We start from the raw sequence: 22,365 nt of genomic DNA, 5'->3' as shown, positions 1-22,365 counted from the left end.
CACTACGGTGTTAAATACTTTAACACGACGATTTTCTATTAAAATAACTTTTAAAAAAATTTTACAGAAAAAATAATGGTAAATTTTGATGATTTTTGAAAAAAGTTGCATGTTTTTGAAGCTTAAATTCGAGGGAAATATAACCAACAATTAAAATCATAAATGCTCGTGTTAAATTAAATAAATATCCATAGAATTATTGGGGAAGGGGAAATTGAGTGGCTAAAGTAAATAGAAAATATTTATATGTTCCTTAAATGAGGGAGATTTTTCCCATAGGAAAGCATGGGAAGCCAATTTCATGCACTCACCCCTTTAAAACAAAACCAAACGTCTACCACGAACGGTTGACATGAGATAAAAGCCCAAATATGACTTACAGGGCACCCTATATAGTAGAGGTAAAAAGACTAAAACATGAAGGAAGAGAGAGGAAGTTGAAAAAATTTATCCGCTGCAATTAGTTCTGAAGATATTGGTGAGCTACAAAACCACCATTTTTTATGCCACTCACTTTTCTGCCGCGCAATATTCAGTTCTAATATTAAAGTCGTTTTCACATACGAAGGAAATACGTGATAAAAAGGTAAAAACATTAACTGATGAAACTTCTTCCAGAAAAGTCTTCAAATTTAAATAAATAAATAATCTAGAGCACACTGATCCGGGGATTGATGGGATGATTTAGCAGCGACTTCTGTATAAACTATGTACCAATTCCGAACTTTCCAATAATCGTATTGGAAATAGATCAGTCTCAATTTCCGTCAGACTGATGAATTATCGTAAAACTGTCCATTAAATAGCTTTTGCATATGGAAGGTGACGTTCTCGAAATTTGAAAAAATACAAATCGCTATGCTTTTCACGAACTATTTGATTGAAATATGCTCAGAATACTTCCACTTCATTCAAAAAAATTCCGATGATGCAGAAATTTCATTATTTGAGTAGTTTTCTTTCTCGCCCATTTCCTTTGATTCGTATAATAGAAGGACATTTGTATATAAATGAGGCATTTTGCTACAATTTATTACGTGAAATTTCTGAAGATTATTACTCATTTGCATGTTACCAGTTTAAATATCGAGTATTCCATTATAAGATCCATTCCCGTATAAGGTAAATTGTATTTGTGAATTACTAGTAAGTACTGAATAGCTATAGGGTGATAATATTTTATTGAGACAAATACGAGAAATTAAGACTGTCAAACTGGGAAAATGTGCCAATCGTTTCCAAATTAATTGCCAATGGCTCTTTAAATTGCCAAAATGGGATTACCGTTATTCAAAAAACATAATGTTAATATGCATTGAATTGAAATACTTCCATTATGGAAAAAGTTAAATATTTATATTTGTGGGTTATGAAGTATGTGTGTATGTGTGTGTGTGTGTGTTATGAGAATCAAATATCCATAATTTGTAATAATGATGAAGATGATGAATTCACAATAATTCGTTGAAAAAAAAATGGGACATCAGTATTAAAATAAAATAGAAACGGGATAGTCAAAAAATTTGAAAAGTTGGTGTGTCATGTGGTCATCTTATACACTGCCTGGTCAAAAAAAAAGTATATATATATATAAAGTCGCGGCACATTCGATTGCATCTACTATACAAGTTTCACGGGGAGTTGGGGAGTTCTTACTATCTGTGGTTGGCTCTGTTGTTCTAGACTAGGATCAGAATGAACTAAGTTTACTTGATATTTTGGTACACTTCATGACCATATTTAACCATCGATGTATACTTCCTTCTCTGACTGCGATGACTTGTTTTAGAATGACGATACCATAATACAGTGATCCTGTTTTATGGTAATTTTTTCAATCACGACTTCCTCTTGTTTTAATCATCATTCATCCATGTTCCCTCAGAATTCTATTTTAAAGAACCACTTTATAGCACTGAATAGGTATATATCTACATCGACAGTTCACCACGATGCCTCCGACAAAACTTGGCATTGCCCCAGGAGCCGTGACGTACACGTTAAGGCCAGTTATTCACTTTGATCATTTGATCATTTTGATCATTTTTTGTCGCACCACGGTCATTTTTCTGCACACGAGGGCTAATTAGACCGGGACCTACAATTTATTGCTGATTCCTAACGGCAGGCTTGTTTTTTATACTCATCGAGAGGTTGGTGCGCTAACCCCTCGATGTGGGATTCCCTGCGGTAGCAATTTTTTGCTGCGGTCAAGTCGCCGTTTTTTGTTGTACCCCTGTGTCAGGAAAGTTTTCTGACAAGGACGAACCGGGCATCGAACTCGCGACACCTCTAAACATCCTTTGGTACTTTAGGCGAGCATCTTATTGACCGGGCTATCGCGCCCCCCAGTTATTCACTGGAACCGACTTGAACGAGCAGCGCACAGATGTCTGTATTCGCAAGACTGATTCCATCGCACAGAAAGTGCTAGAATCTCGTTCGTTGCAGCGATCTTCAGCTAGTGATTTCCGGCCACAGCAGCAGACGATAAAAAGTTTCGATTCGAATGGAATCTCACGCTTCTTGTCAGTTTGCGCAGGCGCAGTACAGTTGTTTACCTTTTTTCATGCCATTCGCTTCGTTTATTTCCTCTTCTTCTCGGTATCTCTCTCTCTCTCTTTTCCCATGTGAACATGGAAGCTGAAAATTGATAATTACCATTCATAGGTTGTGATGATAAGTAGTAATCGATTGAAAATGTAACTATATCCATTCATAACATGAACGCCTTTTCCGAGTTTGTGTTAGATGACTCATTAAGTTTGAACTTGAAAAACTAAAAACATTTTTAGAAAATTTATTTATTTCGTCAAGATTATTTAATGGACACACTCGTCTGCATGGAGTGCAGTCGTGAATTGAGTTGCATGTGAAAGTCGCTTTCAGTGGACGACGCCAGACGCCCTTTGTCGTCGGACTCAATGTCGGCTGTGTCCGCTCTTGTAGCTTGCCGCATGTAGTCGCTTTCGGTGAACGACCGGCATAAGAAACTCTGCCAGAGTGATTGAAAAGTCACGGAATGCATTATAAAATGAAATATTTTACTTTTTTTTAATTCTACAAAGAAATAAATCGGAAAACTACACTAGTTCTAATGAAAGAACATCTATGGATACAAAAACAACATTTGCATCAAAAAATGTGACCTTTTTTTATGACTACAAGCGCGAATTCTTTTTACTAGGCTAATGGCCACATTTTCCAGGGTTACAGCAAATTCCTTTTAATTCTCTGATTGAATGTGCTTTTTAAATTTAAACTCTAGAATCTTCGGTGCACAAACTTCCGGTGTTTCGACTATTGACGTAGTCTGTTGGATGAAATCAAGCTTCATCTGTAAAAAACACAGAATCAAGTTGGTCAATGTTATTTTCATTAGTGAACGATCGTAGCCATTGACAATATCTTGAATGTTTCGTTTGATCAAAGCTTTTCAATTCCTGAATAATGCAAACAAAGTAAGCAGTCCAACTTCAATGAGCAGTCCCACACATAAGCGGATACAGGCTCCTTGAACGAAGGGGTGGAACGATTCACTGAAGGTGTGTGTAGTGAGGGGGGGAGGGGGGAGGGGGTCGAATGTCCACCTTCTGCCTTGCTGCCTAGGCCAATGATACAATATTTTTACTGGGGTTAACTGCGCCTTCCTCCCCCCCCCCCCCGTATCCGCCTATGGTCTTATTTGACAAATCCATTTGTTATGTCAGGTTTCTTACATTCTTTGAAGATGAGTTCAGAATTTTGTTCTTCGCTTCGTGCATTTATTGCGCGCTCATTAGAGATGAGCGCTTATGGTCTCCAATGTCTCTCCGGAAAACTGATACTAATGTCTTCCGGGAGACGGAAGATTACAGTCTTGTTGGGTGCAGAAAAATCAGAAAATTCGTTACTGTGTGAACTACTCAATAATAACTTCAAATAAATGAAGTTCGAAACATTGCTCAATCATAAACATTCTTTACTCATGGGAAAAAAAAACCATCTTGATCAGACCTCGTCAAGATGTTTCACCTCATTTTAGACTACCCCATCATTCATCATTAGACTAAGAGCTGCTGAGAGTATCGCTGTGCATGAAAAATTAAAAAAAAATCCCTCAGAATAATATAGTGTTACCATTTATCAAAGAAAAAATTATATTTACAACCAAACAGAATTTTGAAAAAAATAATATTTCATAACGGGTTGCGTAACTTTTGTATCAACCTATGCATTTGTCCCAAACTGGGAAAAATTTCCTCCTAGGAAAACCCGGGTTTGAGCCAGGTTTTCCTAGAAGCAGGCTTCTAAAGTGCGTGCAGCGTGAAAACTCTAATTGGTCAAAAAAACCTGAATTTCAAGTTCTTAACCGATCAGCGTTTTCACGTTGCACACGGGGTCGAAATTCTACTCCTAGGAAAATCCGGCTTAATGTTAATGATATTAATCATTAATTTAAAACATCTTGAACCAGAACCATTCTGGTTCTGAACCAAGTGTTCTGGATGTTAATGATGATGATTTCTGAGAACATTTTTAGATGCATCAATAAACAGTTTAACAGTGATTTATTTTTCATGTGATTCTGGTAAAGTACATTATAAAAATGGACGAAATTTCATGATTATTTTGAAAGTTTTCTCTAGATTATTTTCCATAAACTTACATACAGTTTTAATGTGTTAATAGAGAGTTTTTTTTTCCTTTTTGGGTATCCACTAAGGTTTTACTGATAAGCCTGGCCACAAATTTCCTGTGTTGCCTGGTTAAAACCAGAGAGGGAGACACCTCCATTCTTTTATTCTCAATAAATAAAAACAACAAGGCAAAAGTTTGAAAAAGTAAATCCGTTCTGCGATAGAGGAAGATATTATTAATGTTTTACCCGAAATTGATAAATTTTGAAAAACGTAAAGTATTTTTTAAAGTGGTTTTTTGTCCGCCCTGGAAAATTTAGTAAACTAGAGCTGTCTCATTCATGCATCTACGTCTTCAATCATGGTTGTCTTACCTAAGTATGGATAGCTTCTGGATTCATCCCACTATAAACACCGAATTTCTTTTTAAACGTGTCAATTGTGATAGAATTTACCACACGTGTTGAGATACTGCATGAACTCATAAAACATCTATATTGAAAACGGTCCAACAAAGTGTTAGAGTGGTTTTTTTTCTGGCCAGGCAGTGTACATGCTGACACTACTCATATAATAATTTGTATTTTACTCAGAGGGGAAAAAAGAACATCCTCGGACTTCTTTCTTCTTTTAGCAGATTCTTGTCGAGTTTTTCGGCTGAAAAAGTTGCGTCCTTGTTGTTTCTTCTTCTTCATCACCATCATCTCAGTGACATCGACCAGGTCACGTGATCTCCTAGCAATGTGGTGGACGACGGATTCGTGAACCACAAACTCCACCGCACTGTGGAGGAGGTGGAATCTGTGGAAAGACAGGAAAAATAGGATATACGTACAAGGAAGGACGCGAGGAGATAGAGGAAAAAGGAAGACATCATCATTCATCAACTCTCTTTCCCCTTTAATCAAACCACTCTGTTAGAAACTATGCCGTCAAAAACCCCAGAAATATACGAATATTAACATGGATACTTTACGCAAGCTGTCCCAAATTGTTTGCACTGTGGATATCTCTGCAACCGTTAACTTTAGAAACATACTTTCAATTACAAAATGTTTTCAAATGACGTGCAGTTACTTAAAATCTCGAAATTTGTTTGAGGGGTCATGTACGTAAAAAAATATAAAAAACTAACTTTTTATACAGTCCTCGTGTGTTAACACTTCCAATTGTTGAAAATTAAATCCTGCTCTGAAGAGTCATTTTCAAAAAAATGACAAATTTTAAACTGCAATATTTATCGCGAGACGTTAAATGTACAGGGTGTTGCAAAAATAATCATCCGATTTAAAAGAATCATAACTATTCAGCTTTTAATCCATTTTGATCGAATAATGTATAGGTAGAAAGAGGGAAATCTCGAGTTTCACGCGGTTTCCGACAGGTAGCGCTAACGTTCTTCCTTTGGCCGCAAACTTCAGTGTTTGTCAAAATGGCGACCGACAACAGAAATCGTTTTGTGTTCTTAGCTTCGCGAAGTGCGAGTCCGTAACAACTGTTCATCGTGCTTTTCGTTTACAATACCCTGGTGTTGAACGTACTGGTTGAACTTCCAACCGCTCAGAGCATTAGGCGATGGCATAAGCAATTCCAAGACACGGGTTGTCTGTGTAAAGGGAAATCCCCTGGCCGAGACGGCCATGCACTCTACATGGAAAATGCACTACACGAAAAATGCACTACACGAAAAATGCACTCTACATTTTCGTCGCCGCTTGCCAGACGAAAATGTAGAGTGCATCCGACAGTTTCGCACGTAGTCCACAGAAATCCACTCCCAGTGTATGCAAACATGCTCGCAGAAGTTTGGGACGAATTTGACTACCGTATAGACATATGCCGTGCATCCCAAGGTGGGGACATATTGAGCACCTTTAATTTTAGCCGTGTAATATAAAATTAATCTTTAGTGTAATATTAATTCAATATTTTTCGTAATATACGCATTTCAAATCGGGTGATTCTTTTTGTAACACATAATTGTATGAAATCACTATGTTTTGGCACCTTATCACTGTGTTGGCTTGAAAGTTGCAGTTCTGGAGGACTGTACACAAATAGAATGGCACAGCCATTTTATTATTTTGTTCACAATAAATGGCAATTATATTTTCCGACATTTATTTTGATAGTTACAAAATTTTCCCTTTTTTGAATTTAATTTACGTTTCACAATTTGTGAATAACCCAAAATTATTGGCGACAAATGCAGAAAAATTCAAAGTCAAAATATCTCCATTAATATATTGCACTTAAAAATATGCAGGTTTTGGTAAATGACTTCTAGCATTTACAAAAACCTGAATTTACATTTCACTAATTAAAAGTTTAAGTGCACAGGGTTCTGCATAAAAAAAGTTAATTTTTCTAATTTTTCATGCATATGGCCCCTAAGACAATTTAGGGTGTTTTGAGTAACCACGCGTCTTTCGAAAACTTTTTGTAATTGAGAGCATGTTTCTCTTAAGTCAACTGTTGCAGAGATATCCGCTGCTGTGCAAATAATTTGGGACAGCCTGTATGCTTGACAAACTGTAATAGTCTATTTCCAAAACTTGTGTTCGTTGCCTTGAGTAATTGCTTGCAACAATTTTTTTACAATTCGTTATTTTCATTGTTATCATTATTTGCAGTTATATCGTCTTTCGCACTGACGATGAAAATGCTGGACGTTCCTTCGCCAGCCGTTTCAGGAGAGTCGATAGAGTTAACGTGCAGCTACGAACTCGACAACGAGATGCTGTATTCCATCAAATGGTACAAGGACGACATCGAGTTCTTCAGGTACGTACCCAACGACTGGCCACCTGGACAATTCCTGCCGCTGCCGGGAGTTCTTGTCGATGTAAGTAGCATAATAGCCTCTTTTATGGTTTCTTCTTGCTCATGAGATTCATTCCCATCTATATACACAATCGAATTGCGTTAATGTTACAATCAACTAATATTAAGAAATATGATTTTGTGCAGTGCAGTCAAATCTTCGTTTCAAGGACACTCTGATGAAGTGACATCTCTATTTAATTGACAAAATGTCTGGTCTGATGGTTGTCCCTTATTGAGAGTTTTCATCGTAGACAACAACAAGATGGCTTTGAAGGGACAGAATACAGTGGAACCTCCCCTAACGGACACTTTTCTGATTCCCGGTAACTGGGCACAAATTCTTTAGCAATGACCGATCAAGACCATTCCTCCCGAATATGACAAATTCTACTTACTTTTTTCACACATACATATACACTCACATTAAAACAAACATTTCTTCCCTTCTTGATAGGCCCTTTTAGGCCCGTCTGTAGTCCCACAGTCAGCCCTCACGGAGCTGGGAATGGGGAAAAAAACTTTGATTCTGGTCTGGTCTGGTCTGATCCACGGTCCTGGGGAATAGGGCTTTAATGTATTTCACTTCCAGTTAGCGGATACTCTAGATATAGCGGACAGTAAAATCATCCAAACACTAACTTTTTCCCCAAACTCTAATTTAATGATTTTGATCATAAGCCGAGAATTTATCATATTCAACAAAGGTTATGTATAATCCCCTAATCTTGTTTTGGTAAATATGATAAATCGTCAATTAAATAATAAATTAACCGAGCATAACTATGGTCCAGGATGGTGAATGCTTATGTTGATACGTGTGAAGAAAACCGATATTACAAGGCTGATAATGCTGCGTTATATGAATGTTTTTATCTTCTTCACACGTTTTTTTAATTCAATTTAATTTTTGTTGCAAATACGTGTAGTGCCCATATCATGTGCGGGAAAAATAATTAATTGGTTTACTGAAAAGAAGAAAAATTATAAATTTTAATGTAGTTTTATCAAAATTTTCAATTACCAAATTATTTATGAAAATTTTCAAAAAATTACCAAATTATTTATGAAAATTTTCAAAAAATTACCAAATTATTTATGAAAATTTTCAAAAAATTACCAAATTATTTATGAAAATTTTCAAAAAATTACCAAATTATTTATGAAAATTTTCAAAAAATTACCAAATTATTTATGAAAATTTTCAAAAAATTACCAAATTATTTATCAATTATCAAACTTTATTTGGGAGTTATTCATAATAACCAGTAAAAGTTGTAAATGTTACGAAAGTTAATCAAACTTCTTTATCGAGACGATGGATGATTATGCATGACCACCGGTGTATCACTTTTACAAATAGGACGATTGCGACCGAAAACGAACATCATATAAATACTAAAGCCGTATAAACGAGGCATACGAGTGCACTCCCTGTCAGTGGCGAAAAAGTTTGGTCCCATGGGTACTCGTTATCGAGAGGTTCTGCTGTACGATGCTGGATCAGAGAGGGAACCAACGAAAAAAATAAAATAGAAAGGAGAACTTATACTTGTGTGTGTGTGTATATAGACAGCTATTTTCTTTTCCCGTCACGACGTATACATCGTATTCATAGGAAACGTCGTTTTAAGTTCTTAATGTGGCGATTGAACGAGCGCAGCTGTAGGCTCTCCAGGTTTTAGAGTTTTTTTCGAGCGGGTTGTCTAAAAGTCTTTGGTCACAGTATATATAAGCATAGCTTTTTCATCTAATTGGATGAAAGATCACTCGATTTTCTGGGGGATATGTATGCAACTCTGCAGTTCTAAATCGCAGAGACCGCGTGCTACTTCGATCGCAACGATTTGAAGATGTGGAAAAGCATGATTCAATTGCACAGATATATGTGGAGGGTTAGGTATAAGTTATTGCAAAAGTTAAGCTAATGACGAAAGTTATTATTTGTCTTGACGTGCACGATCATCTCTAGAGGTTTGTCGGTGGAGTTCCGGACCCCCCTGTATTTCCTTTTTGCATATTGCAAATTAAAACCACATTTTGGAATCACATGAAGGAAAATTAAACTTCAATTTTTAATGTGTCAGACAAAATGTCTTGAGCGTTCTTAAGAAACAGCAGAACTATCCCGTCTCCTCGATTTTGACATGTTTAATGTCTGCACCTCTTGGCTCGTCACCTTCATTAGCTGTCTGTTGTATTTTTACAGGCTTCAGAGAGGGAAATAATTAATTCTTTTCAGAAAACATGTCGAAAACAGTCATTAAAATTATGTTGAGAAAATGAATAAAACTTTGTTTTTAATTACAGTGAAACCTCGATATAACGATACTCTGCAGACCAAGAAAAATATCGTTGTTAGGGGGGGGGGGTGATCGTTTTATCGAGAGATATCATCAGTCGCCGTAAAATTTATGTTGTAATTGGCATCTCTTCAGAATTTACATTGTTAGTACTGCCATAAAAGCCATTTATAAATATTTATTCTCAGCAAAAAGTTCTGATTGATTATTTACTTAATAAAATTCATTTGCTTCACACCGTAAAGTGATTTGCGCGAGGGGATAATGTCACTCTTCGCTATTCACACGAAGCTTTTTAACAGCTGGCTAATGAGAAGATATATTTAGGAAAGAGGAAATTTCTCGCCCTTGCGGGAAATCGAACCACGTCCCGGGTAGGAACCTGTAAAGCGAGAGGACGTGGGTTCGATTCCCCGTAAGGGCAGTTGAATTTCCTCTTTCCTAAATATATCTTCTCATTAGCCAGCTGTTAGAAAGCTTCGTTAAGTGGTTTACTATGCAACACTTTAATGTAGTACACAAACTGTTACACGGCAACTTCATTAACGTTTTCGGAGAGTAGATAATGTAAAATACTGATGTCATTTAGACACCCTCGAATGAACAAACACTGGTGAGGAAATTGAAAATTTATTGAAGTTGATTTTGAGCACGAAATATGAAAAATATCGTTGCAGCAGTTCCAAAATCTTCTCAAAAAAAAAAAAAAACATTATAGAGAAATTTATTGTAATAAAGCATATCATATTGTATCGAGAGGAATTTAACATTATACGAACAAATTTTAGAAACTATAGACCATAGTTTCCCAAACTTTTTGTTCCATCACCCCCTTTTTTTCTCTAACCGCCCCCCAAACTCAAGCGAACCCATGAGATCCATAGGACCCGTATCTTTTATCGCCCCCCCTGATCCATTCTATTGCCCACCAGGGGGGTTGATATTGCCCCCTTTGGGAAACACTGGTATAGATGATTCCACATAAGATTTGAAAAAAAATATATTGTTCTAGAGGGATTTATATCGTTGTATAGAGTATCGATGTAGTTAGGTTTCAGTGTACTGTAACCATTCAACTGTACATGTATTATACCTACTGTATTTCTATTTAATATAAAATGTAGAAAATAATTTTTATCTTTAATAGCAGGAAATATCAATATACAAACGGTAATTCAGATTTGATGCATCTAATGCATCTAATGTTTATCATACTCAGATATAACACGCAACTTACATTTTATTCTTTCAATATCTGCAGTGACGATGACGTTTTAGAGTGGAAATACTGTATTTACTTACCATATCCCCATCTGTATGTGGTGTTAGTTTCAAAGCTCGAAATATTTCAAGATATAAGTGCCTATTAATGCTGAATAAATACAGGGCACAAATTGAATGTGTAGTTTTCCTAAGGGTTAAAGATTTGTTTAACGATAATTTATGCACGGAATCGCGCCAAATGGAGAATTTTGTTATTCTCCCGAGGCTCAAATATACAACGATGTCTACAAGAAATTCCGACGTCTTTTCTAGTAAGAGAAAGCGACGATATTCAGCCCAAAGCTGATCATTTCATCAACAATCTTAGTAAAGAGAGATTAAACTTCATCTTTAAGGAGGTGAGGATTAAAAACGGACAATTTATCCTCCAGTCAAGCATTAGGTTGATCCGAAATCCCATTACTGAGCGTAATATGGGTACGGCTTATACGATGGTGGCACATCCGAAGCCGATCAATTACTCTGACGTCGATAAGACAAATTGTGGAAGTTTATGGTTGTTTATAATCCAGGAACCGTGCAGTTTAAATTAATTACACAAATAAAATGCGCAGCAGAGAAGCTTTTCATATACATATGGAAGGAATATTTCATTGTACACCAATGGTAATCCTCACAAAAAATCATCCGAAACATAATGCGAAGGGGGGGGGGGGCATAGAGAACAGAAGCGCTTTAATATTCAGCAAATACATATGTAATAAGCTGATAAAGCATTCCGGTCATTATATTTGCATACGAGTCTACTTAGTAAGAGTGAGGTAATAAACCAAGATGACTCTGCATCTGTTTATGCAAATTTTAGATTACCAGCTATGTCACACATTTGGATGGGGAATTGGTCTATTCTGATATTGTTCGGATGTCGAGTGAGATTGAGTTATGGAAGGGCTTCCGGCCACAACCTCTTCTGACAGGTTAAATCTCTGAGAGGTTTCATTCCATCAAATTTCTCGTGATTTCGATTCTCCTACAGGGAACACGTTATCTCTGCTTCATCTAGCATGGCAGCGCTTGACGTGTACTAGAGTCCATCACTGAGCTGAGGTGAAAATTTGAGAAATGTTTTCAAAATTTATTCTCTTAAGTATTCTGCGAGCCGTGAAACTTGTTCGGAAATTCAAATATATGTTATCAGAATACCCTATGGCAGTTCTCAAACTTTTGGTCCCTGTGGCTCCCTCGGCCCAGTGATCAGCGACTCCTTACCCTGGCCATCATCTACCAGTGGTTCCTTTGCTATAGCTATCGTTTACAGATGCATTTGCTCAGACATCCTTTAAACAGTGCCTTACCCAGAAATCGTTTCCCAGTGTCTTCTTTGTTCTACCATCACTCACCCCCCCCTTCCCTCCCACACACAATGTTCACATTCTCTCGATACATTCATGACAGTTGCGCGAATGGGATAGAGTCTGAATCCAACTAATCATAATGTTAGCAGACATCAATATCCTAGACTCGGTGTGACGTCCTTGACAGAGTTTGGCGATTCCCCCAGAGAGCCACGACGCACACTTTGAGAACCACTGCCTATAATGATATCTGTAAATCTTTTGGTCTTCTAGAACTGTCTCACAGAGAGCTCGAGACGTCACACAGGTACTTAAATATGCCACACTGTAAAGTTCAATGTGTGATTTCACTCAGTCATCAATGGACAGTGGCCTTACTCAACCATTGTTTACCAGCTGTTTTATTTAACCACTGTTTACCAATGACCTCAAACAGTCATCCTTTGCCAGTAGGATAACCATCGTTTACCATGGCTCCTCTGCTCTAGCCATCATTTTATAGTGCTCTGACTCAACCATCATTGCACAGCGGCCTTACCCAACCCTCGTTTAAAGAGCGGGTTAAACAGCTATCGTTGCACATTCATTCATTCAAACCGAGCACAACTCTGGTCTATCACCGTGGGCAATTTACTACCGATTGAGTTGTGCCAGAAGTGTGTGTGGGCATTTAACAGTCTGAGTGCCTATCTGGCGTCGTGCTTTGCATTTTCAGTGCTGCCATCTACGAGTGAAGTATAGTGATTGAATATTTATATCGTTGCAGGCCTGTTGTTCTCTGTGGCGAGACTTTTTAACTGGGAGATAAGCTCGCATTCACGCCTCGAAGTTGGAAACCACAGAAAACCAACTTCAGCCGACCACCACTGTGGCGCCAGTGGGGGCCTTCACGTTAGGCTAACAAAGCATACATGCACAACTTCCAGCAAGGCCCAGGTCTTCTTCGACCACCTTCTGAAATCTCTTCATTGAGACAGAGTGACGGGCCATGATCTGGTTTGGAGGAGGAGGCATACACCAAATCATTAGAAATCCCATTGGGGGAATGTGTACAAGTTGCATATACGGTTAAGTAGTAGTAGGCATATATGTGTACACTTGCAGTGCAACTCATTTGGAAGAAAGAAGAAAAGTGGGGTAAAGCCGGCAAATCACGCGTTTGTCTTCCTCCTTTCCCCTTCAAAAGTCATAGTTACATGCCTGCCTAAAGGTATTAAATAATGTTAATGAATGCGGCTAAAGAGAAATAATTTTTTTCCCTTTTACTTCTTGGGTTACTTTTCCTCCTTTTTTTGGCGCCGATGGCTTATTTCCATTTTAAAATGAGCTGATGATAAAAGTCATTTGCGACCCTCGGTTCCATCGCAAATGTTGTTTGTCTTAACGTGTTAGAAACTATGAATTATCTTGAGTTGAGGGGAAATGAGAAAAACAAATTGAAGAAGGGGAGGGGAGGTGGAACAAAAAGCTCGGGAAAATATGCTGCAAACATAAGTGGTAGAAAATAATCAATTTCTATATGCGTGTTAGATACTTTTATTTATTAAATGAACAAACTTTAACATAGATGCTAGAATATTTAGTGGATATTCCCCCTACTAGAATTCACATAAAAATGCTTCGAGAGAGATCCTTCAAATTCCAACGTCGACATTTTAACCGTGACACGAACAATTGCGAACGGGACGAGAAAGTATAGCGTCATAATATGATAATTACTTCGAGCGAAGAAGTGCGAGTTGGCGGGTAAATTCTCTCGGTCGGATGTCTAAAAATACATATAAGTGTGTCATCTGCTTGTATTTGTATTTGTATTTGTATTTGTATTAATGGCTGGCGGGAGAGTAATAAGATAGAGAAATTTATTGCCTTCCATCATAAAGTACGGTCATTTATTACAGCTGTCGAAGTCTGGTGCGACGTGCGTTTACCTGAAGAATATTGATCTGAACAGCTCGGGAATTTATCGATGCGAGGTATCGGCGGAATCTCCTTCCTTTCAGACTGTCGAGACTGAGAGAGAGATGAACGTTATGGGTGAGTAGCGTTTGTCCATCCATATTCTCCTCACTAATATATTCTAACACTGCTTATCCTTTTCCGACAAGTCCTTGACCCAGCTTTGCCGTGGAAAAGATTGCTCTTATCCTCGGAATAAATCTTGCCGAAACAAACATTCGGGCAGTCAAGTTGTTTTTTTGACATACACCTTTTCCTCTTTTTCGTACATTATTATAACGAAATGCGTTCTTAACCCCCTATGGTTCAGTGTACATAGGGCGTTTCTAAATTCATGGGACAAAGGTGGGACGAGGTGATATAAGACACCTAAACAATTCATTTTTGATCATAGGATATGTGTTCGAATCGCAATAGTAAAGGCGGTGGAGATAGTGCTCAATAGCACTTCACTAAAAACACATATAGTCGAACTTGGTTAATTCGAAATCCAAAGTTGCTGGGAAAAAGTTTCGAATTATCAAATTAATCTATCCTAGATGTTTGAAATGACTACAAATTGCAACTTAATCATCAACATCAACTTGGATAATATTTATCAATTACAGTCAAGCCTTTCTATGTCTGACACTACGGAAAAAAATTTCGAGATAGAGAGTTTTCGAGAAATAGAGATTCTCTGGTTAAGGAAAAACATGCCAAAAATGGCAAAAAATTCGGTTGATAGAAACTAAAAAATACCGTACTATATTTTACTATATATACTAATAAAATAATTGATTACACACAACCAATGTGTTCAATCACACTGTATGCAAATACAATAAAATACAGTCTGATTTTTTTATGTGTCCAATTAAATTTTATTCACAACACACGTTATCAACAATAATTCGTAATCTCAGATTGATGCATATTTTTTGCTTTTTGAGAGCCTTCACAATCTCATCTATACCAGCAAGAGCTGCAAATATTTCGGGCCCTATATTCTCAGTTTGCTCCAGAAAATGACGCAGTGTTTTTGCTGAATGTTCGACAGTTTTTTCACTTTTACTTTTCTAGTTCTTCTGAATCATCTTCTACTACGTTCTCCTAAAGTCATTCTTCCGCTTTTTCGAGGCTCAGTTCGTCCTGGACTGGAGTATGCTGTAAGGTTTTGGAGACCATACCTGCAGAGGGACACAGACTTGGTTGAAGGGGTGCAGAGAAGAGATACGCGTGTCCTTATTGGCACATGGGGCTTTAGTAGAGACTTCATTTTTTGAATATGTTTATATTGGATGAACGTAGGTGTCGGGGAGATACGATCGAAGTGTTCAAAATTTTCAACAGGATGGATAGGATGGACCATGAATTATTAGTACACCGTCAATCGACTGCTTTTACAAGGGAACACCAGTATCGATTGGTAATAGTTAATTCTAGGTTACGGTGTCACAGGGAATTTTTCTCTAATAGGGCTGTTAATAGATGGAATAGCTTACCTCCGGAGGTAGTAAATTCTAACAATTGACACGTTTAACAAGAAATACGAACATGTTGGGGTAAATCGGGAAGCTATCCAAATTTAGAATTAGACAACCACAAGTATTCTTTATGGGCATTGTATTTCATCATGTATATATATTGTTTGTAATTGCATTTTTAATTGGATTTCTGTATTTTTGAAACATGTGACAACCATATTTGTTATGGGCATTTTTTCTCAGCCACCTCGTTGGGCATTTAGCCTGTTGTGGCTTTGTAATTGTATTTAGTTTTGTTACCCGAGTCAACCATATATTCACCAATATTGTTTAGTAATTAATTACTAAACAAGAATGCTTTAGTAATTCCCCAATGTTTTGGAATTCGAGTGTACCACCAGATCTGATCCTTCACAACTAATAACCCGCAGCTTTCTTGAAGCAATTTCGAATTGTCTGCTGGCTGACTTTTTTGCCATGCTGAACAAGCCACCAACATGGCATCCACCCCTTTCCCACGTCAATCACCACAGTATCCGCCTGTAACTGGCGAGATCCACCAACACAATGGTCTATAATACGAATAATATTTTCTTCTCAGTTTCTTTCCCCTCCGGAGAAAAGCCAGATTTGTGCAAAAGAAAAGAAATGTCCGTGTCTTCTTTTTACTGTGATTGGACTTGGCCTTCGAGATAGAGAGTTTTCCAAAAAACTACTTCGAAACAGAGAGGTAAAAAGGCATTGATTTAGTTCAGTAAATGCAAGGATTTTTTCATTTTTCGAGCTACATTTTTTTTCGAGAGATAGAGTTTTTGAGAAATAGAGGTTTGATTATTAAAATTTTATTATCAGTTACGAAACTGTTTCCGAACTTTAATAATTTATATTATAATAATTGATTTTAGCTGTTCTGGAATCAGCATCTCTGCAAAATTTCTTGACCATGTTTAAAGCCTGATTTATGGAAACAGTTCATCATCATCCGTTATGAAACTGTTTCCTAAATTTTTCTTATCATTGTCATGCTATCAAGGAAATATACTTTCGTTAACGTATTACAAAATCTCAACTTTCCGATACTTTCTATACTCTTAATGACGACACAAAGATTCAGATTTTGAATGGTACACTTTGATCTATAGGTTGAACATCAAAATCGGTATTAAGTAGTACACATTCCTGTTAAAATAGGCATTAAATTACTAAAGTAAGAGTAGAAAAAGAAACAGAATTTTCAAACTTTTATTGGTCTTTAAAAAATTGTTATTTATGAACTTGATCAAGAAGAAGCAAAGCCTGGCTTCTTGTAGAATTTTTTTCCGAACTAAATTTGCTGATAGCAAAAATCATGATTTTTTCCCTCCACAACTTCGAACTATCCAAAAAATGCGGAAAAAGTTCGAATTAAAAAAAAAAAAATTTAACATTAAATTAGATAGAAAACTCAAAGGGATTTCGTGAAAGTTCGAATTATCCAAGTCCTGCAGTATTATATTTTTCTGACGGATTCGCTGCCATAAGTGCAATCAGCCATTCAAGGGTGTAGGGCATAGTTTCCCAACCATTTTTGTCTCATCGCCTCCTTCTTCAGAAATTGTTTTCTCCCATCGCCCGCAACGCAATCTAATGCGTTAACGCCCACGTTGGGAATCACTGGTGTAGAGGTATTGTAATGTGATAGGCCTTCATATGGTGCAACCTGGGTAATGAAAATTCTACCGCAAGCCATTTTGTACCACTTGATCATTGTTTGGCACAGCATAACGTCCTTGAACCAATAAAAACGAACTGAAATCCAATCTGATGGTTGAAAGCACATATCGTAGCAAATCCGTCGGAAAAGTATGATATTTGTGTTTGGTGAAGTGTAGTTGAGCATTCTTTGAAAACACCTTCTACCGCCTTTGCTATTGCGATTCGACCACACATTCCATGTTCAAAAATGCTTGTTTAGGTGTCTTTGCCCCACGAATTTAGAATCACCCTGTATTTGAATATACTGTATGTGGTAAATACATTGTCCAAAACCCCATTATACCAATTTATTTGCATAATTTTTTTGGTATTTTTGGAAATATTTTGGTATTTTTGGAAGTGAAATCTTTTAGTCACATTTCAGTATAAAATACAGCTATATAAGTAAAAAAATTTTTTTTCATCTAGAAAGAACTGAATACTTGTCGATGTCATTTTTTGAGAGCTGTTGAAAGTTTGTGTTCAGAAATTTATAAAATCACTTCAAATTCAGAAAATTGGAAATAAAATTCATGGTAAACTATTCAACTTTAGGGGTGCAGAATTTCATGTTTATAGATAAACAGTAGAATAAAGGAAAACTATATTTTACCCTTAATTAATCATTCTAGCTGATTAAAAAAATCAAACTCTAATTAAAAATTGGCTATTTTTATGTATTTTTTCAATCAAAAATATGCTAACATCACCCATTCACATCCGTATTTCTGAGGGGGAAAAATCCAATGCATTTTTATGGGAAGGGGGGTGAACATAGAGGGTCAACTTTTTGTGGTTAAATGCACGGCCACGCTAACGATTTATTCCAGTTATTTTTCTGATACGGACTGATCAGAGCAGCAGTCGCAATACACTATTTAGTATTATTCGAGAGTTTGGGGACTTGGATAAAATTCTTTGCCCTGAATTAGTTTTAAATACCGACACTCAACCATCTTCAGGAAAGTGTCTTTCAAGAGGATTATTTTGAAGATGCCCAGGCCCGAAAGTAGAGGCATATTGTATATTTTATCGTTAATTAACAATTATAACTAATTAAAAATATCCACTCTAATTAGTTTAATTGATCTGTGTTGATGTATTATTTCAATTAAAAATACAACTGTATTAGTGTATGAGTGTGTTTGTGCTGATAGCATCAATTTACATTCGTATTTGCAAAAAAAAACTTAATGGGTTTTTATGGGTTGAATCATAAAGGGTTAAAAAACGCTTTGGCCGTCTGACAATGTAACGTTGTTTAATACCAGTGCTTAGTAACAAAACTGCAGCTCAAACGCAAACCTCAGTCAAATGCTTTCGTTGGCAGAAATCGGATCATTTCCCTACACTAAGAGACCACGATAAGACCGCGTCTTCTTAGATGGGACCGATGATAATCGTATATACCAGGGTACGATTCTGCGTGTAAATACATATAAATATCGGTTGACTGGGACTAAAATTTAGGAAAAACACGCATTTTTCCTTTCTTACAATGATACTCTTTACTATGAGTTCAAAAAACTTAACTTGCCTTGTGACTGCAATCTGGTTCTTAAAAAAAGGATGTATTATCCAATTAAGTCTGTAGAGAATGCATGTAACAAACAATTTTGAACGGTTTGATAACAACTTGGTTCATCGAGAGAAATAAGCTGCTTGTGTTTGGAAACAAGAAAACAACATTCACCAGTCCACAGAGCAGGTAAATTGTCATCAATGAGCATCACACTACGCTTTTTTTCAAGACTGATAAAGTTCGACTTCAGGAATGAAATTGTGAACTTTTTTGCAAAAATGGGAAATACCATGGGGCCCCATTTCTAAATTAAATGACAAAGTTTCATCTTTTGTATTAAGTATTTTTTAGTATTTTTAATATTTAGTTTAGTATTAGATATACAATATCTAATGTGTTAGTGTGTTACGAGCTGTTTCTGGGTTATTTGGCAATCGTCTAAGCCTTTTTCTTCCTGACGTTTCGCCCATATCTATGGTAGGCATTCTCTAAGATAAATGCACGTAGGAAGAAAATGCTTTAGACCAGCGTTTCTCAACCTACGGAAGAAGATAATTTTATTCTAATTGAATGAAAAATTATCGATTGTGAAACTGATACTAGTAATACCTTCTTGAGTTGAATAAAGAACTAGACTCTAAATTTTTAGGTGACGGGATATTTGTGATACGGAGAATTGCAAGCGTATGCACAGAATGTCGTTAATTGTTGCCAAAACATGCAATTAGTTTTCAATGAAATTTTGCCAATTAAAAAATTTGCCTCTGGAGTTACTGAAATTTAAGATTGTTGCAAATCGCAGTAAAAGTGAAAAAATTATTTTACGATAAAAAATGTTAAAATCTCTGGTGATTACATTTCATTAAGGAAAATTATAATCTCGAATATGACCAAATGCGTTCCTATAAGCCGGCAAAATTGCCAGTTATGGTTGAAATTGTTGAAAAATCCCTACTGGTAGGTAACTGAGAGAGATACTGGAAATTGCAGTTGAAATGCAGTTCCCTGAAAAAAAGTATGCCAAATATGTGCGATAGATATTCATATTTATAGTCATAATTATCATAACATAGTTTATATAGCCACAAAAATTATCTGCAATCACAATTTTAGTGAAGATAACAGTTTAAAACGATCTTTGTTGAAAGAACGGGGCAATTTTATAAAAAAAGTCGCTCCGAAACACATGAATGTCCCGTAAAATATGAGTCATAAATTCACACTACTCATAATGGTCCGTAGAAATGTTTCAGAGAGTTTACTCGTCCTTCGGCTTATAAAGGTTGAGAAACACTGCCTTAAACCCATTGCCCATTCAGCCCGGAAGCCGCTTTTAACTCGCTGAAGGCCGGCCACGATAGCCTCAGACAATACAGTACTATATTTCAGTCTTTCAAAAATCAGGTTGTATAGTTTCATTACATATGGGTGTCCTGATTGGAATGAAACAATTCTTAATCTCAACAAGCAATAATCCCGTGATTGTGTTTGAATTTTATAAATGTGAATTTTCAACAGAAGATCTCGTAACTTCGAAATCACGCTGTTCGGGGTATTACTGTATTGAAAGAAATCAGGAAAATTCACATTATATCAGTAAAATATGTACACACATTTCTTTGAACTTCAATATTTTGAATTACTTGAAATATCATGATATTTGTGACGATTTAGTTACACCTACACGCAAATAAGTTTCTATAATTTATTCTTTTTCATTTTAAGCAACGTTGAATACTTTCCTGAACTTCCTCTTATACACATACACACATACTTGTTTCCCAGGGACGTCACTGAGCTGAAAGTATCAACGCTTTCATAAAAAATGCATCTAAAGTGCACAAGCAGTGATTTCTAGAATCCATTTGCCCACTTTTAGATATTTCTTTTTCATTCCTTCGGCGAGTTTTTCAGTAAAAATTCGCGTCTTTCCCTTGATTAAAAATTCTTTTAATTCGATTAAAACCTTTCTACCCGACTCAAGTGAGAGCTCCGAAGTGAAAGCAACAGGAAAATAAAACGTAATAAAGAGTAGAGTGAAAGCCATTTCATTTCGTTTGGATGAATCTCTACGAGAGTATTACTGTTATTGTACTATTACAGACGTCTTGATATCGGTACCACTCAGCGTTGATTTTATATATTCTGTGGGGAGTAGATCGAAAATTCAGAATATGAAAGAAATAACTTCAGAATAAATGAAAGAAATAACTTCAGAATAAATGAAAGAAATAACTTCAGAATAAATGAAAGAAATAACTTCAGAATAAATGAAAGAAATAACTTCAGAATAAATGAAAGAAATAACTTCAGAATAAATGAAAGAAATAACTTCAGAATAAATGAAAGAAATAACTTCAGAATAAATGAAAGAAATAACTTCAGAATAAATGAAAGAAATAACTTCAGAATAAATGAAAGAAATAACTTCAGAATAAATGAAAGAAATAACTTCAGAATAAATGAAAGAAATAACTTCAGAATAAATGAAAGAAATAACTTCAGCATAAATGAAAGAAATAATCTCAAAATTGATAAAAATTCTGAACCAATAAAAGAAATAAATTCAGAATTCATGAAAAGTTTCTGAATAAACGAAATAAATAATTTCAAGAATTTAAATAATTCATAGCTCCAGAACGAATGAAAATTTGGAATTCTGAACTTTAACCATTCTTTTTTTTTTGGAGTCTGGAGTTGAAAATTCAGACTTTATTTTAAATAAAATTCCAGTAATAGGATAAATTTATGAAAGAAATAATTCCAGAATTATTTCTTTCTAAATGAAAATGCTAAATCCCAGAGTTGAAAACTCAAAATTTACTTCCATGAAAAAATTAATTCCACGAAAGAAATTATAAAATTACCATAAGAGTGTGCACCCCCCCCCCCCGACCGCACCTGTCGCACACTCCTAACGGTGGCTCTGCTGTGTATTCCTCTGAATCTGATTATATGACAAACTTTGTGATGGAATTTATCTTTGAAACCCATTATAACTTGCTTGTATTTATTTTTTAGGACTAATTATCATTGAGATTATTAGTTAGTGATTTACGATCCGGTTATTTGTCACTAGGTATTATCTATGCTTCCTTGGAAGATCTTTCACGTCATCTTTTCTAAGGAATTTTCGGGGAAAACTATGATATTCAGATCGATCACGAACGAGAAGATATTGAATGTCTGGTTTCACTGGATCTTAGTCACGAAGTTTTGATCCTTTGGCTTTGATCAATTTGACAAACAGACGCCGAAAGTTTATGGAATTGAATATTAGAATCTATATGAGACATATTTCTTCTAATCCGTTTAACAGGAATCAGTCGACATATTCTGAAATTCTGATGGAGCCTTCAA

General features: G+C 36.1%; 1 protein-coding gene across 1 annotated transcript in view; it reads left to right on the top strand.

The window, feature by feature from the left end:
* LOC149075468 (uncharacterized) overlaps positions 1–22,365 on the top strand; it is a 182,602-nt gene that overhangs the window by 76,421 nt on the left and 83,816 nt on the right. Inside the window, exons 2-3 of the mRNA XM_089242827.1 lie at positions 7,253–7,464; positions 14,226–14,361. Of these exons, the coding sequence (XP_089098953.1) occupies positions 7,253–7,464; positions 14,226–14,361 (348 nt within the window). The remainder of the gene's footprint in view (positions 1–7,252; positions 7,465–14,225; positions 14,362–22,365) is intronic.

This window comes from Pholcus phalangioides, unplaced genomic scaffold, assembly GCF_987345545.1.
Source record: "Pholcus phalangioides strain wild (caught in Gottingen) unplaced genomic scaffold, Ppha-v1.0 ptg000015l_1, whole genome shotgun sequence".
Lineage (NCBI taxonomy): Eukaryota > Metazoa > Arthropoda > Arachnida > Araneae > Pholcidae > Pholcus > Pholcus phalangioides.
This window is presented reverse-complemented; position numbering and strand designations above follow the sequence as displayed.